Below are 17510 nucleotides of genomic sequence, written 5' to 3'. Positions count from 1 at the left end.
TTTGAAGTTTGCTTAATAAACATAGGTAAATACATTCTCTGATTCAGTATTTTTCAGTAACAAAGGTGATTTATATTTTGCCAACTGTATGACCTACTCCACATATAACAATTAACTGGTGCCACACATGGGAAAGGCACAGGGTCTTCATGCTCCTACAATCACTAATGTCATTTCCTGCTATAAGCATCCATGGATGGATCGTTATGGGTTACAGAATACAGATTCTTCATTTTTTCTCTTCCAAACATCTGCAAATTTGAACTTCCATTACCTTTCTGCTAACTTTGAGCTGTAATTCCTCTTTCATCTCATATTTAAAATCCATTGATTCCTAACTATATATATAGTTATATAAAGGACTATTACAGGTTAGACGTTGTTCAACAGTTTCTCTAGATATGTAACCTATGTCATTAGGCAAGATTCTAGACTACACTTATACTTATGGCATAAAAACGCTTCCTTTTCAAAGGTCCCTATCTGCTCTGTTTCTGATATGAGTGTGCCTACATGTGTGCATGTGTATATGTGAGTGTGTGTGCATTTGCGTGTGTGTGTATGTCTCTGTGTGTGTAGTCAGTTTTTAGATATTGGAGACCAGAGATGATAATTTCTTCATTGTTACTATAAATAATTGAAAACTTACCCTTACATATCTGTAGTAAATAAATAGTTAGATATTGATCTCTGTCATGATGAATAATGTGAACGTTGTCTTAGTAATATGAATGAAGAATAAGAATATTCTTCACTCTTGGATTTGATATGAAATATATGAGGTGGAAGTTTGTTTTGAACTTGATAGTGATCTTATTAAAATTGAATGGGTAGAGACCCATAATCAAAATAATATATTTCTGTTTGGCAAGTCTATCTATATCTCTAGCTTTATACAGATTGAAAATAGTCTGAGTTTCAGGATTACTATTTTCTTATTAATTTAGAACAGTGATAGATCCAGAGTTGGTACTGAGTATCTTTGGAATGAAAGAATTAATGAAAATCTTTGCTCCCCTGAGAACATAACTGAGGAAAAGAACAACTATAACTAAAGACATATTTTGAGACATAATACAAAGAAATGAAATGATAAATTATTAATAACAGACAATTATTTCATTCTCCTCTATGGTTTGTAGAATACCATATTCGCCACCATTTAGAGTGAAATATATTTAGAAAAGTAATAATGGAACTCAAAACCATCAGCTTTCTATGACTTCTGGGCTCATGGCAAGAGGAAACCAGACCAACAGCTTTGAGTTTCTCCTCTGGGGACTGTCAGAGCGGCCAGAGCAGCAGCACATCCTCTTCCTCGTGTTCCTGTGGATGTATGTGGTCACAGTGGCAGGCAACCTGCTCATTGTCCTGGCCATTTTCACTGATGCTCGTCTCCATACACCCATGTACTACTTTCTTGCCAGCCTGTCCTGTGCAGACATTCTATTTACCACCAGTACTGTGCCCAAGGCGCTGGTGAACATCCAGACCCAGACTAGGTCCATCTCCTATGCAGGATGCATGATCCAACTCTACTTCTTCTTGACTTTTGGGGATATGGACATTTTCCTCTTGGCCACAATGGCCTATGACCGCTATGTGGCCATCTGCCACCCTCTCCACTACACAATGATCATGAGCCCCCGGCGCTGCACCCTCCTCATTACTGTCTGCTGGACCCTTACTAACTTCGTGGCCATGACCCACACCTTCCTCATGTTTCGACTTTCCTTCTGCCCTAACAAAATCATTCCTGATTTTTTCTGTGATCTGGGTCCCCTGATGAAGGTGTCTTGCTCTGACACTCAGGTCAATGAGCTGGTTCTCCTTTTCTTGGGCGGAGCAGTTATATTGGTTCCCTTTATACTGGTCCTGATCTCTTATATTCGCATTGTTGCAGCCATCCTCCGGGTGCCCTCTGCCCAGGGGAGGCGCAAAGCCTTCTCTACCTGTGGGTCCCATCTTGCCGTTGTTGCTCTGTTCTTTGGGACAGTAATCAGGGCTTATCTGTGTCCCTCATCTTCCACCAACTCAGTAGAAGAGGATACAGCAGCTGCTGTCATGTACACAGTTGTGACTCCCCTTTTAAATCCTTTCATCTACAGCCTAAGGAACAAGGATATGAAGGGAGCCTTGGGGAGACTTTTCAGGGGCAAAATCTTCTTTATGAAGGCTCAGTAACTTCTAAGAAATTTCAAGTGTTCTCCTCTGGTTAGCATAAAACTTTATAGAATTTTCTACCTCAGGCATCTCATTTCTGAATCCCACATGGATATTATTATCACTCTGTTTCCTGAATTTCACTATGAGTTCTGTATTGATGAGAAAATAAAAATTTTCCACCATGTTGCACAATTAATCTAAGAGTTTCTTATTCATTCATATTTGCCAAATAACTTTACAAGGAAGAATGTTTTTTACACTGTTCATAAATCTATAAGTCACAGACTTTACATTTCTTATGAAATAAAAAATTATGGTTTATCAGTATACAAGAAATGACAAACTTAAAAAGCTTTAATATTTATTTCTTATGTACATTTCTTATGTACATAAAAGTATTCAGAGTCTTACATTTTAGCTACACAACCATCCAGGCTACTTTTCTTCACGCTACTACCTAGAGCGATCCTTAGAGTGATTCCTAATAATGGCCCAAGATGACTATTAAATGTTTGTTAATACAACTTTAATTCAACCACTAGGAAAAGAGAAAGAAGTTAACTGAGAAAACAATTTTCCATGAGGAACAAGATCTGCAAGAAATTTCACCTATCTTTTAACGTTACACGCTCTTGGTCTGAATTTGATCACTGGCATAAGCAGACTGCAATTAAGTTTGAGAATATACTCATTCTACCCAGTGCACATAAATTGAGCTAATATTGTATTACTGTGGGAGAAGAAAAGTAAACTTTTATTAAGAGAAAACTTGGGTTTTTGCAATGGAGTGCCATGAGAGCAGTTAGAAGCCCAACACTGAGAGGTCATAACCAAGTGACTTCATGGACACTTACCACTCTATTAATCCTCAAGGCTCTTGGAATACAAACTAAAGAATTTCTTCTTAGTGATTATAGAGGTTACTCATTGGTGTGGCACCCAATTAGAGGTTCTGATGACAATTGTGTTATCATCTATAACTGTGAGAGCATATCCTCTTCCTTTTCCCTTTTCCCAAGACAACAGAATCTGGGATGTGTATAACTTTTGGCTCAACTTATTAATGCCAATCCTGAAATATCGCAGCAATTTCCCTCAGAGCATGGGTTCAGAGTTCAGACTAATTTTATATCCAGCTACAAACAATAAAATACACTTTACCAGATGATTGTGGTTCAGTAACACATGCTTCACATGTGTGATCCCAAGTATACATATACACAACACCTTAACAACATGTGTTTAAAACTATATGTTTAAAACATTATGTGTTTAAAGTGTAGGCCCATTCATACATTTTGATAAACAAATGATATAAACTTAACTCAGTTAATCCAGTACAGTAATATAAATACATTTTCCCTAAAATTTTCAAAACAATATTTTTTCCAGTTATTTTATTGCAAGCATATTGATGTAATATAAAATGTGTTAAGTGCTTATATTATCTGTAAGGCTGTGGGTCAACAGCAAGCTTTTAGAAAACAATTTGGGGGAAGTCAAAAGTTTTGAATGCACTCTTTTTTTAATCTATATTTTTTTAGTGAGTCACCGTGAGCTACAGTTACAAAGCTTTCATGTTTGAGTTTTAGTCATCAATGGTCAAACATACATCCCTCCATCAGTGTATATTTTCCACCACCAATGTCCCTAGTATTCCCCTCCTCCGTCCCGCCCCTCCCCCTCCCTCAATGGCAGACAATTTCCCTCTTAATAACTCTCTACTTTGGGCATTATGGTTTGCAATACAGATAATTAGAGGTCATTATGTTTGGTCCTTCATCTATTTTCAATATACATCTCCCATCCTGAATGATCCCTCCAACTATCTTTGACGTGGTTATTTCTTCTTTATTCCAGCTGCCTTCTTCTCCAACTCATAAGGCAGGCTTCCAATTGTGGAACAATCTTCCTGGCCCTTGTCTCTACTGTCCTTAGGTATTAGTCTCATATTATATTTTATATTCTGCAAATGAGTGCAGTCATTTTATGTCTCTCTTTCTGATTCATTTCACTTAGCATGATACTCTCCATGTCCATCCTCCTATAAGTAAATTTAATAAGCATGCACTCTTATCTCTGTAATGTCAGTTTCCCAAATCCCAGACTCTTAAATACACAACCTATACTACATTAATATAATTATTTTTGAATAGATACAATTTATAACAAGCCTAAAAATACAGTAAAGTATATTCAAGAGCATATTAAAAATGTGACATAAAAAGTGGCAAATTATTTGTGAAAATGTGATAACAATTGAGAACAAGCAGGGAATTCAATAGATAACTTCAAAGCAGATTAGACATAGGTAAAGAATAAATTGGCAAACAAGAAATAAAATAGTGTAATTGTCTTAAAGGCAGAAAACAGTAAAGGATAAGAGTATAGGAAATAGTTGAAAGGAAAGAGAGATAGAGGATATAAATAAAAGTACAGCATCAATCAAAATGAGTTTTCCCAAAAGAATACAGAGAAAGCATGATAAGAAAATATTTCAAGGAATGGGGGCTGGAGCCATAGTACAGCGTGTAGGGCGTTTGCCTTGCACGTGGTCGACCTGGGTTCGATTCCCAGCATCCCATATGGCCCCCCAGCACCACCAGGAGTAATTCCTGAGTGCAAAGCCAGGAGTAACCCCTGTGCATCATCAGGTTTGACCCAAAAAGCGAAAAAAAAATAATTTTAAGGAATAATGGTATTTAATTTTCCATAAATATAAACAGCTTTGGAATAAAAGAGTATGAAATTTAAATAAATGTAATGAGAAAAAATTCACAGTATAACATAAATTAAAAATATCATGGATAAGTTATAATAGAAATTGAAGCTTTGAATAAGAAAATAACATATTCAGAATATGAAAAATAATAATTTGAGATTAAGTATGCCATATAACACTGTGCAAAAGAATAGAATGAATGGATATAAATCAATGAGTTGAAAACTGTATTTACAAATAGTATTTACAAATAGTCTGATGATAGAGAGAAAGAGAAAAATCATGTATTAAAAATGAGGACACAGTATAGGAACTATTTGAATCCATTAGGAAAAGCAAAAAAATAATGACTATCCCAGAAGAAAGAGAGAAGGGGACAGAGTGAGTTTTCAAAAAATAATCACAAAATCTCCTAAGCCTGGGGGAAGGGATTTACTTTACAATTCCATTAAGTCAACTGAATATTTGTTTATTTAAATGTGAAGAATCCTATACCACAACACAAGTAGTAAAACTATCAAGAGCGCAGTACAAATAATGTATAATGGAGGTGTCTGGGGATTATTGGTTAGCTATTTTAAATGACGAAACACTGCCATTTGCAACAACAATGGGTGACCCACAGGTATTAATGCTTAGTGGAATAAGCCAGCTAAGAAAAACAAACACTTATTTCACTTACATGTGGCATTTTTTAAAAAAGCAGATGAACTAAATAAAGCCGAAATTGATTTTGTTTTTGAGGACACACCTGGCAGTGCTCAGGACTTATTCCTCACTTTGCACTCAGAAATCACTCCTGGTGGAGCTTGGGGTGACTATCTGGGGTGCCAGGATTGGCAAGCAATCCAGGTTGGCCGCATGCAAGGCAAGCCCTTCTCTGGTATACTATCACTCTGCTCTCCATAAATAATATTTTGAACTATTAAGACCAATTAGTGGTTATTAGAAGGAAATGGGAAAGGAAGGTAAATAAATTAGGATAAAAGGGACAATTACATGGTGAAGAATGGAAGTGTATTTTTAGTTGTTAACTTAAGTACACACTATTATTTAATGATGCACACCTGTAGCCTATATACTGCTATAGTACATATTGCTGCAACAAAAATATTAAAGGCAATTGGACTTAGTGAAAACATATTATTAGGTCAGGGAGATAGTACAGAGACAAGAAAAAGCATGTGCCACACCCCATTTTGATGCATGCTCCCAGAGCACTATGAGTTATAGCCCTGGAGATTCCCCTCCCCACCCCCACCTCCTTGAACAGTGCTGTTGTGTCCCTGATTGTCCTGGGTACTTAAATTCTTATACCAGAGAATTAAACCATCCATATCATATCCCTTGACCAAGTACTGCAAGGGAGTGTTCCCCATCCCCTGTCAACTCCCTAAACACTACTTGGAAACTGCATCTCCACCCCGCCTGCACGCCTCCCCCAAGCCCCCACAACTTGAATAGATGCAGAAAAGAATGTCCTTCATTCATGATAATATTCTAGAAGGTGGATGGATGGGGAGACTTCTTAATCTGATAAAAGGCATGTAAAGAAATCTACAGTTAATTCTATACTTAATGGTAAAATATTAAATGCCTATGAAAAAATTGGGAAGAATACAAGAATCTCACCCATTATCTTTTTACTCAAAATCATTCCATAGGGGCTGGAGTGATAACACAGTGGGTAGGGCGTTTGCCTTGAACGCGGCCAACCCGGGTTCGATTCCCAGCATCCCATATGGTCCCCTGAGCACCTCCAGGAGTAATTCCTGAGTGCATGAGCCAGGAGTAACCCCTGTGCATCGCCAGGTGTGACCCAAAAAGAAAAAAATCATCCCATAAATTTGAGGCAGTGCAATAAGGTAAGAAACAGAGAAAAGAGACCCTCAAATTGGAAAGGAAAAATCTGCTTCTATTGATAGGTATGTTATTGTGTAGATAATTCCAAGAAAATGATAACAGATCTTGATATAATTATTAAAATGTAGGTGCTTTAGTAAGTGTTAACTTTATTTAAGATAAGTTAAAAGGGAAGCAAGAAACTGTGATGGAATGCAACACATGATATCATAGTTTTTGATATCAAATAGTATTTGCTATTGCTTTATAACAAGCTGCAGAGAAATAGTAAGTCATTCACCATGTATGTGAGTATAAAAGGTTTAAGACAGTGAATATTTCTGTCAGCTTCTTTTGTCTTGATTTAAAAGTTCACCCACATGATGCCCTCTCCCTAAAACTTCAGATCATGTCCTATGGCCTCAGCAGTTGGTGAAGTCAGATACTGTCCTTTTGTTTAGTTTGTTGCAAGTATATGAAGAATGCTATTGGAATTTTTGTAGGATTGACTGAGTCTGTAGATAGGTAGGATTATCATGCTTAGGTAGGATTATCATTTTGATAAGGTTAATTCTTCCAATTCATAAGCATGGAACATTTTTTATTTTTCTGTTGTCCTATTTCTTTCAGTAGTGACTTACAGTTTTCACTGTATTAAGTCTTTCATTATTTTTGTTAAGTTGATTTATAACATTTGATATTTGTATACACTGTTTTCAAAGTAGTCTATTTTATTTCTTTCTATTCTAGTTCCATTGTTTACTTAATTTATATTTATTGAGATATCAGAGTATATGTAATATCACAGCTATTATTTTATAGTTGCAGAGCACACTACCTTTAAAAAAAATTGGGCCACATCCAGCATTGCTCAGGGCTTACTCCTGGCTCTGTGCTCAGGAACCACTCCTGGCAGGGCACAGAGTGTATGTGGTGCTGGGGTCAATTCCAGATAAGTCACATGCAAAGCAGGTGCTGTACCCGTTGTACTCTCACTCTGACTCCAACACTATCTCTCTCTCATATAGTTTTAAAGATTTTGTTTTTTGAGATTAGTTTATAATGCTATTAATAATTGTTTCTCATGCACATAATTCTTTGAATTCATTGTTGTCTACAGAAATGCCACAGATTTTTGTGTGTAGGTTTTGTAGTCTACTAACTTGCTGTACTGATTTGTTGTTTGTAAGAAGGGTTTTCTTTTGGGGAAGTGGAGTCTTTATGATTTTTATTTTAATTTCTTCTTTTCCAATTTGGATTCTTTGTTTATTTTTCTTCTCTGATTGCTGTGGCAAGGACTTCTAGAAATGTAATAAATAAGAATGAAGAAAGTGGACATCCTTAACTTTGTGCCTGATCTTGGGTGTGTAGGATAGAAGGCTTTATGTATTAATAATTCATATGATATTGCCTTGAATTTTTAGATGAGCATTATTATCTTGAGTTATATTTCTTTTATCCTTAGTTTTCAAAGATTTTTTATCATGAATGAATGACAAATCAATTTAAAGACATTCTATTTATAAATTGATATATGATCTTTATCATTCCCTTGTTGATATGGTGTGTTACATTAACTGAGTTTATCAAACCATCCTTGCTCCCCAAGGATGAAACTCACTTGATCATAGTGTATGATTATTTTAAATATTTTTGGATTCTGTTCACTAAGATTTTGTTGAGGATCTTTGTATCAATGTTCATCAGGAATATTAATCATAATTTTCTTTAAAAAAATTTTAGCCACAACCAGTGATGTTCAGGGGTTATTCCTGATTATGCACTCAGGAATTACTTTTAGTGCTCAGGGGACCACATGAGATACCAGGGGTTGAACCCAGGTCAGTCATGTGCAAGGCAAGCACCCTACCCACTGTACTATCTCTTGAACCCCGGTAATTTACTTTTTTTAGTAATACCTATGTCTGGTTTTGGTACTAGAATAATGGCTTCATAGATGATATTGGGAAGAATTCCTATTTCTTTGAAATATTGGAAGAATTTGAGGAGTGTAGGTAATTGGTCTTATTTGAAGATATGCTAAACTCATATGGACTAGGCCTTTAGTTCTTGAGATTTTTTAATAGTTGTTTAAATATGTTTACTCATGCATGGTCTGTTCAGGTTGCCTATTTCATCTTGACTCAATCTTGAAATAGTATTATCCTAAGAATTTATCCATTTATTTTTGGTTTTCTAGATTGGTGACATAGTTTTTCAGAGTAACCTTTTGTGAACAATTTTCTGTATTTCTTACTATCCTCCTAGTATTTCCAATAGTATCCTTTTTTTCCTAGTCTCTTTATTTTTTTCTTCCCTTTTTATACTGCCTCTTCTTTCTTGCCAGAGCTGTTTACTGTAGCTTTGGGCATACTGATTTGATTTTCTACTCCATCCATATTACTACTGTGACTTGCTATTGCAATATTTAACTTCTTTACTTCTATTTGAATGAATTATTAATCTTTTCCCATCAGGATCTCTAAAAGTTTATTGATTCTCTGTTGTAATATCTCTTTCTGATCATTGAGCATGAAAGATTGTTTTCCTAAAGTCTTCTGGCAGATTACAAACATCTAATGGCCTTGGGAGTTTCTCTGGATGTTTAATGCTCTGTTTCCATTGTTCCTCGTGATGGGCCTAGGCTGAGGTCTGGTAGCCCCAGGGTCTTGTTCTCTTAGGGGATGCATTAAGTGCTAGGCCAGTTTGTAGAGACTGTGCTTGGTCCTAGCCTAGGTGGATGTCCAATGTCACTGAATTGGAAAAATATGAAGAAAGAAGAGTAGTGAACAAGATAGAGCTTTCATGACCATACATTGTCCCAAAGTTATATTAAAGCTCATATCTATCCTCCATTAGAAACATTAAAAACCTAGATTTCCTTCACCTTAGCTATTAAGAATTTTCACTTTATTTTTTAAATTTTATTTTCATAAGTTTGTTCACATTAGTTGATTACATTCAAGATTTCAACGCCAGACTGGAGCGATAGCACAGCATTTGCCTTGCACATGGCAACCTGGGTTTGATTCCTCCATCCCTCTCAGAGAGCCCAGCAAGCTACCGAGAGTATTCCACCCACACAGCAGAGCCTGGCAAGCTACCCGTGGCGTATTTAATATGCCAAAAACAGTAGCAACAAGTCTCACAATGGAGATATTACTGGTGCCCACTCAAGCAAATCGATGAACAATGGACAACAGTGCTACAGTGCTAAAATGTTTTGTTAAGTTTTGTCAGATGCCAAAATGTTGCCTTAGTTCATGTGCATGTTTAAGTAAACATTAATGCTATAGTTGAGACACTTTTTGGCTCAGTTATATTCCAGTTCTCCTTCCCCAGAGGTAATTCCTATCATTAATTTTGTGCTCATCATTTTTATGCAACTGTATATAATTTTATTGAAAAGATATCCACCCAGAAAAAATATTAATCAACATCTTGTATCATTTTTATTTCAGTAGTACTACCCACTGTATTTCAAAACTATTTTCTATTCAAAAAAAATTTAAAGATTTATTTATAAAATACCACTTACTCAAAATCACTATTTATACTATCATAAAATGTATCACTTCACTTGTATCACTTGTAGTCCCGTTGTTCGTTGATTTGTTCGAGCGGGCGCCTGTATGGTCTCCATTCGTCCCTGTTGCATGCTAGTGTAGCCCAATAGTGTCTGCTCGCTCCAGGAACACAAAGCGCAAACCGTTTTCACTTAGGGTCTTGACGAAAATGTCTGACCATCTCGTAGGTGGGCAGCCATGCGGTCTTTTGATGTTCCGTGGAATCCAGTCAGTAACAGCTCTGGTCCAGCGGTCATCTCTAAATCGCATTACATGTCCGGCCCATGTGATTTTTGACGTCTTGGCAAAGGAGACAGTGTCCCTGATTCTTGATTGTCAATGGAGGTCGGAACTCCAGATTCCATTTCTCACTTGAGTGAAATGTGATACTCCAAGCATAGCTCTTTTGATTCCTCTTTGGGATACCCGAATAGCGTTCTCATCCTACTTTTGTGGTGCCCAGGTCTCTGAGGCGTATGCTAGTGCATAAAATGTACAAGGTACAATTTTGTTTATTCTCTTATGAAGGGCATTTAAGTTATTTTCATTTTCCTCTGCTTTAACATGCTGAAATAAGCTTTCTTATTCCTACCACAGACTGTGTGTGCTATTCCTACCACACAACTGCTGAAAATAGATTTTCATCACTAATGGCTTATAACTGCTCTTTCCCTGAGCAGAGAAGTCAAGCAATCCTTCTCCATGGCCCTATAGGTAGGAAGGTAGCTCTGGCTGATGACTGACTGAGACTGGGTAGACAAAAACTATTCTCTACTATTAGGTGAGATTGATTCAGTAAGTACAACTCACATTTTAGAGTTCTTCTTAAGAACAGGTTAATGGTAATGTGCTAAGTCCACACCCCTGCTCTGTCTTCTGAAAGAACACTTTAAATTAACCACCTTTCTAATTCCCATGAGTCACTTTGCTTTCAGATAACTTGACCCAAGATGGCTAATGTAGCCAAAGTCTCTCCAAAATGATTGGACCACTTTATAGAGTAAAAACTGGAGGTCTGTGAAATAGCCATTTAAAGAGTGAGGAAAGAACTTCCAGGCATGGGGAAAAGGAAAAGAAAAAGTTCCATGATAAAAGACTTTGTGAGTTCAAAGAACTAAAGGAGTTTGATATGACTGAAGTTCTGGCAACAAAATACACAATATTTTGAGTTCGTAGATGGATGTAGGAGTCAGTCCAGATAGAGCCTTTTAGGCATATTTTCCTTTTCTTTTCTAATATAACAGATATTCATATAAGAATTTAAGCGGGAAGTAATAAGGTTCCATATAGGCTTTAAGGAAATTACTCAGTTTGTAAGTAGAGAAAGTAGGGAAGAGATAGAGAAGCATGAAACAGCATGAACAAGAATAACGCCTCATCAAATAAGTGTTAATTCAAAAAGAAAGAGATATAATAGGATATATAGAGCTTCACAATTGAGCTTTACTTTTCCTGTAAATTTTCAGATAAATAGAAAAGAAAGAACTGGTCACTGGGATGGTGATGGAGAGGCCATCTGTTAAATATTCACATTGCAACAACGGCACATTAAGGATCAATGATGTATACTTATCTGAGTGAGGGCAACATTTGCCCCTGAACAGGAATCTATGATAGAGGAGCTGGAGCAATAGCACAGCAGGTAGGGCATTTGCCTTGCATGCGGCTGAGCAGGGTTCGATTCCCAGCATCCCATATGGTCCCCTGAGCACTGCCAGGGCTAATTCCTGAGTACATGAGCCAGAAATAACCCCTGTGCATCGCCGGGTGTGACCCAAAAAGCAAAACAAAAAAAAAAGGAAAAGAAAAAAAGAATCTAAGAGCAATTCCTCCTTAAAATTTGAATGATATCTTCTCTGGGCAAGGGTGGGGGGCACACCCTGAAGTGCCCAGAGCTTACCCCTGGCTCTGTGCTCAGGAGTCACTTCTGGTAGTGCTTAGGGGACCAGATGAGGTGCCAAAAATTGAATCTGGGTTAGCTACATTCAAGGTAAGTGTCTTACTCCCTATACTATCCCTCCAACCTGAGGTTAGAGTGTTTTCCTTCAGCACTTTGGATATATTATGCCGCTCTCCTCTGTCCTAAAGTTTCTCTGTTGAGTAGTTCCTCACCTGAGTTTTTTTTTTATGAATCACCATGGGGTACAGTTACAGACTTACAAACTTTCGTGCTTATGTTTCAGTCATACAATGATCAAGTATCCATTCCTTCTCCAGTGCCCATTCTCCACCACCCATGATCCCGGTATCCCTCCCACCACCCACCCTATCCCCCTCACCCCGCCTCTGTGGCAGGGCATTCCCTTTTTGCTGTCTCTCCTTATGGGTGTTGTGGTTTGCAATGAGGTATTGAATTGCTATCATTAGCTCAGTAGTCAGCACGCATCTCCCCTCCCGAGAGGGCCCTCTAAGCACCCCATACTTAGTGTTCCCTTCTCTATCTGAGCTGCCTTTTCCCACTGAATGTGAGGCTGGCTTCCAAGCCGTGGAGCAATCCTTCTTCACCTGAGTCTTAAGGTAGTTCTTGTTTATGTGAACTTGTTTTTCTCTTGCTTTTTTTGAATTGTCCGCATCTTTAATTTTTTGCTATTTTACTTATAACATATCTTGGTGTAAATTATGTTTGGGTGTATTTTAGATTGGGATTTTTTTGGTTTTTGGGTCACACCTGGTGATGCACAGGGGTCACTCCTGGCTCATACACTCAGGAATTACTCCTGGTGGTGCTCGGGGGGACCATATGAGATGCGGGATTCGAACCTGGGTTGGCCGCGTGCAAGGCAAATGCCCTACCCACTATGCTATTGCTCCAGCCCCATAGATTGGGATTTTTTGAGTTTCCTGGATCATGGTTTCTAACTCCTTTCTCATCATTGAAAAGTCCAGAGTTATTATTTCTTCAAATGAGATTTGTTCTCCCTTTATCTCAAGTAAGACTTCTTCTTTCCTTGTTGATCTCCCTAGTATGTGAATGGTCTTCCTCTTGGTGCTGTCCCCAAACTACTTCTTTAATCTTTTTTGTCATTAATGAATGAATGAATTCTTTCTTCTTTTTATTGATCTTTTTGGGTATTTTCTACTTTTTTTTACCTTAAGTTCACTGATTTAATTTTTGGCCTCTATTATTAGAGGCCTGTTGAGTCCCTCTATTGTATTTTCTACCTTAGCATTTGTATTCTTTAACTCTATAGTCAGTTTGGATTTTTCTTAAGTTTTCTCTCATACTTTATTAAAGTTCTTTTGCATTTGCTTCATTCTTTTGCTATGAAGCCAGGCTTTGTTAAGTGCTCCCAATAAGTGGTCCATTAGCAAATGATGCAACAAAGCACCAAAAAAAAAAAAAAGAAGCCCAAGTCATAGAAACAGCTAGACTATGAAATAGGTTATATGCCTTGAATAATATTTAAATCAATTTGATTATCAGTGTGGAACACTTCTGTTCTGTCAAGACTTCTCCCTTTTTATTTGCATCTAATGGACAAATCCTAGAAGCACTAAGGAATAAGAGCCCAGACACCTTCAGTCCTTTAGGGATTAAATGCACATTACTAAATCTATGTTTTGTTCTGATTCACCATTGTGAAAGCCTGAGCAGAGATTACAAGCACAACTTGGATTTTTGCAAAATGTTTAAAAGCAGTGTTTCTCTCTACTTTGATTCATTTTTTCCATTACATTTTGAGTATGAATCACTGTAAATGAAGATAGTAGGATTAGCTGCAGGGATGTGAGTACTTTTAGTTTCATTATATTTTCAAGGAGAGAGGTGGCTTTATATTAATTTTGTTTGTTTATTTGGGGGACACAATCAGTGGTACCTAGAGCTTTCTCCTGCTTTGTGCTCAGGGATCACTCCTAGAAGTGCTTGGGTACCAGGGTTAGTACCCTGTTAGGCCGTATACAACATCCTGCTGTACATCTCTCTAACCTCAGTTTCATTTTTTTCTTTTTGGGTCACACCTGGCATGCACAGGGGTTACTTCTGGCTCTGCACTTAGGGATTACTCCTGGTGGTGCTCAGGTCCCCGGAGGGACCATATGGGATGCTGGAATTCAAACCCGGGTTGGCCGCATGCAAGGCAAATGCCCTACCTGCTCTGTGCTATCGCTCCAGCCCCTCATATTAATTTTTATGAAATCCTTTCCCCCTTTTATTTCATTGATTAAAAGCAGCTAACAAGCTCTTTAGAGTATTTTCTCTAGTAAAGCCTAACTTTATTTATACGGATAAGCTTAATTGTTTGAACCAAAATGGTAATCTCTTTTAAAAAAAAAATCACAGCTCCCACTAATAAGATTGTGACTTTGCTGCCAAGTGGAGAATCATCCCTTCAAGAAAAAGCTTGTGACCATTTTGTATGGCTTGTCTGTAAACTTTGGAAAGCCTATGTTTTAGAAAATATTTTTGTTATTTTACATAAAGAAACACAAATAACATATAATCCAGTCAATCATCTTCTTTATATTTTCCAAAAATATATAAAACATTGATTAGAAGAAATATATGCATTCCTATGCTAATAGCAGCATTATTTTTAAATGTCCAGCACTTAAATCAGTCTAAAATACTCAATGGATGAATGAACATGTGGTATATAAATACACAAAGTCATAAGAATATTTTGCCATTTGTAGCAACATAAATCAGATAAGAAAGACAAAAAACATATGATTTCATTTACTTGTGAAAGATTAAAACAAATTTTTTATTTTATCGGAAAAGAAAAAATGGTGGTTTCCAGCCAGTTGGGATAAATCATATTTAGGAATTGGTAAATGAAAAGTAAACTTTTGGCAGAGATTATTAAGCCATACATATAGATGTTGAATTAAAATGCAGTGTATCTGGGGGCTGGAGCAATAGCACAGCGGGTAGGGTGTTTGCCTTGCATGCAGCTGACCCAGGTTCGATTCTCAGCATCCCATATGGTCCCCTGAGCACCGCCAGGAGTAATTCCTGAGTGCAGAGCCAGGAGTAACCCCTGTGCATCGCCGGGTGTGACCCAAAAAGCAAAATAAATAAATAATAAAGTGCAGTGCATCTGAAACTTATAAATGTTTTAAGCCAATGTTACTTGAGCGCAAATATTAAAAATAAAAAGATTTCCTAATGTTTTGTCAAATGAAAGAAGCTACTTAGTAGTTTGAAGCACTCGACATGGAATCATGCAATCCAGATATTTTCCATCTACTTCCATTTTAGTAATGTTTTCATCTTAACTATTTAATTTATTAAATGCATTTTTATACATATTGAAATAATCATAAAGACTTGAGAAGATTTTAATGTAGTGGATTTGTTCAAAGGTTTTCTAATATTAAAATGTTTTTGCTGTACTGGAACGATACTACGATGGGTTTGGAGTTTGCCTCGCATGCATGGGGCTTGTAGGCATTCCATATGTTGCTACCGAACCACCACCTCCTACCCCTGCACTCTCCAACCTCCACTTCTTAAGCATGGCAATGATCCCTGAGCACAGAGCCAGGAGTAAGCCCTGAGCACTGCCAGGTATGGCCCTCAAACAAACAAAAACCTGTTTGCATTTCTGCTCACATTTTCTGGTAATTGCTAAGCTAAGCACCTAACTCAGTGTTAGCCATCAATGAGCAATACATGAATAAAACAAGGAAAAAAGAACCTCTTTCTACTTAGCACTTTTGTACCCCACCTTTTCACCTTCTTCTTCTTTACTTGTAGCACTGTCCTCCCGTTGTTCATTGACTTGCTCCAGCGGGCACCAGTAATGTCTCCATTGTGAGACTTGTTGTTACTGTTTTTGGCATATCGAATACGCCCTGGGTAGCTTGCCAGGCTCTGCCTTGCAGGCAAGATATTCTCGCCCTGGGTAGCTTGCCAGGATTTGCCTTGCAGGCAAGATACTCTCGGTAGCTTGCTGGGCTCTCCGAGAGGTATGGGGAATCGAACCCGGGTCGGCCATGTGCAAGGCAGACGCCCTACCCGCTGTGCTATTGCTCCAGCCCCTTCCCCGCTAGAGCAAATTGATGAACAACAGGACAACAGTGCTACAGTGCTTCCCTACTTAAAAAGAAAAAAAAAACAAGAAAAAAAGGAAGGAGGTAGGAAGTTTTCAACAAGTATAAAACTTAAGATTGTTCCTTGTTGACAGATGTTGGGAGTTTGAACAGATAAAGGGTGTTCAGGTCCTGCAGCAGGAGAGGGGATGCCATGGGTGGCACAGACAACTGTGACTAGTCCATAATATGACCAGTGGGGAGTTAATTAGTTCCAAACCTGAAAAGTGGGGGAAATTAAAGCTTAGAACAATTCAGTCACAATCTCAGTCACAATCTCCTCCCACAGTTTCTCTGATGTGACTCAGCCCTACTTGAGGACTCCAAATTGGAATGCTGTTTTATGACTCACCATGGTGAGACTGGAAGTATTTTTCTTGAAATCTGTTTGAAGCTAGTAAACTCCATACCCAAGAGGACACACAAATATAAGACATACCAATATGATTTACAAGGTTTCTGAAACCTAACTCCTTTGTGCAAAGGGGATGGAGCAGGTAGAGAGGTTAGTTTGTACGTAAAATCCTCCCAGCTGAGTCAATGCTATAAAGAGTTCGGTCAAAGAGAGGATGTTAGGGTTTGGGAAATCCACACTCATTCTTATCTACCTGATATAGTGAAGTCGAGGGAGAAATAAGGAAGACAGATGGGGAAGGTGAAAAACTGATGTAAGAAAATAATTATCTGGTTTACTCCTGGCAAACAAGACTAATTTCCCAAGACCCTGACTCACTAGAGAAATTACCCGTGTTTATGTGAAGAAACTCTCTTGGGTTTGCTTCTCTAAGGCTTCTCCCAAACTGATAAATAGACCTCGCCCAGTCTGTCACTACTACTTCTTTTCTAAATTTGATGCTCCGACATTTGTTTTTAGTCCTCCATCCCACCTGAGCTTCCTGGGGGCCCCACAGTTTTACATTCTGTTTCTTCTACAACCAGAGCCCCAAACCCAGGTATCAGTTCCTTTTCTTTCCAGTTTTATCCAATCCTAGTCCAGAGTCCCAGTGCTTTCTAATCCTTTACAGATTATGTCCTGACTGAATTTTCATTGAATGTATGAGAAAAATAAAAGAAATCAAGCCAGTGAACTGTGAGACAACCTTGGAACAGTAAGGTCTGGGTAGTCTCTCTCTTTCTCCCTTTCTCTGTCCCTTTTCTCTTCCTTCCTCCATCTCTCT

The 17510-nt window shown here is 37.8% G+C and overlaps 1 protein-coding gene across 1 annotated transcript; it reads left to right on the top strand.

The window, feature by feature from the left end:
- The first annotated feature begins 1218 nt into the window (after positions 1–1218).
- Positions 1219–2184, top strand: LOC101557140 (olfactory receptor 1P1-like). The gene has a single exon (XM_012931964.2). It carries the CDS (start codon positions 1219–1221, stop codon positions 2182–2184), a length of 966 nt encoding a protein of 321 aa, XP_012787418.2.
- Positions 2185–17510: the final 15326 nt, after the last annotated feature.

This window comes from Sorex araneus, chromosome 3 (assembly GCF_027595985.1).
Source record: "Sorex araneus isolate mSorAra2 chromosome 3, mSorAra2.pri, whole genome shotgun sequence".
NCBI lineage: Eukaryota > Metazoa > Chordata > Mammalia > Eulipotyphla > Soricidae > Sorex > Sorex araneus.
Note: the sequence above shows the minus strand (reverse complement) of the source record. Positions and strands in the feature narration are given on the sequence as shown.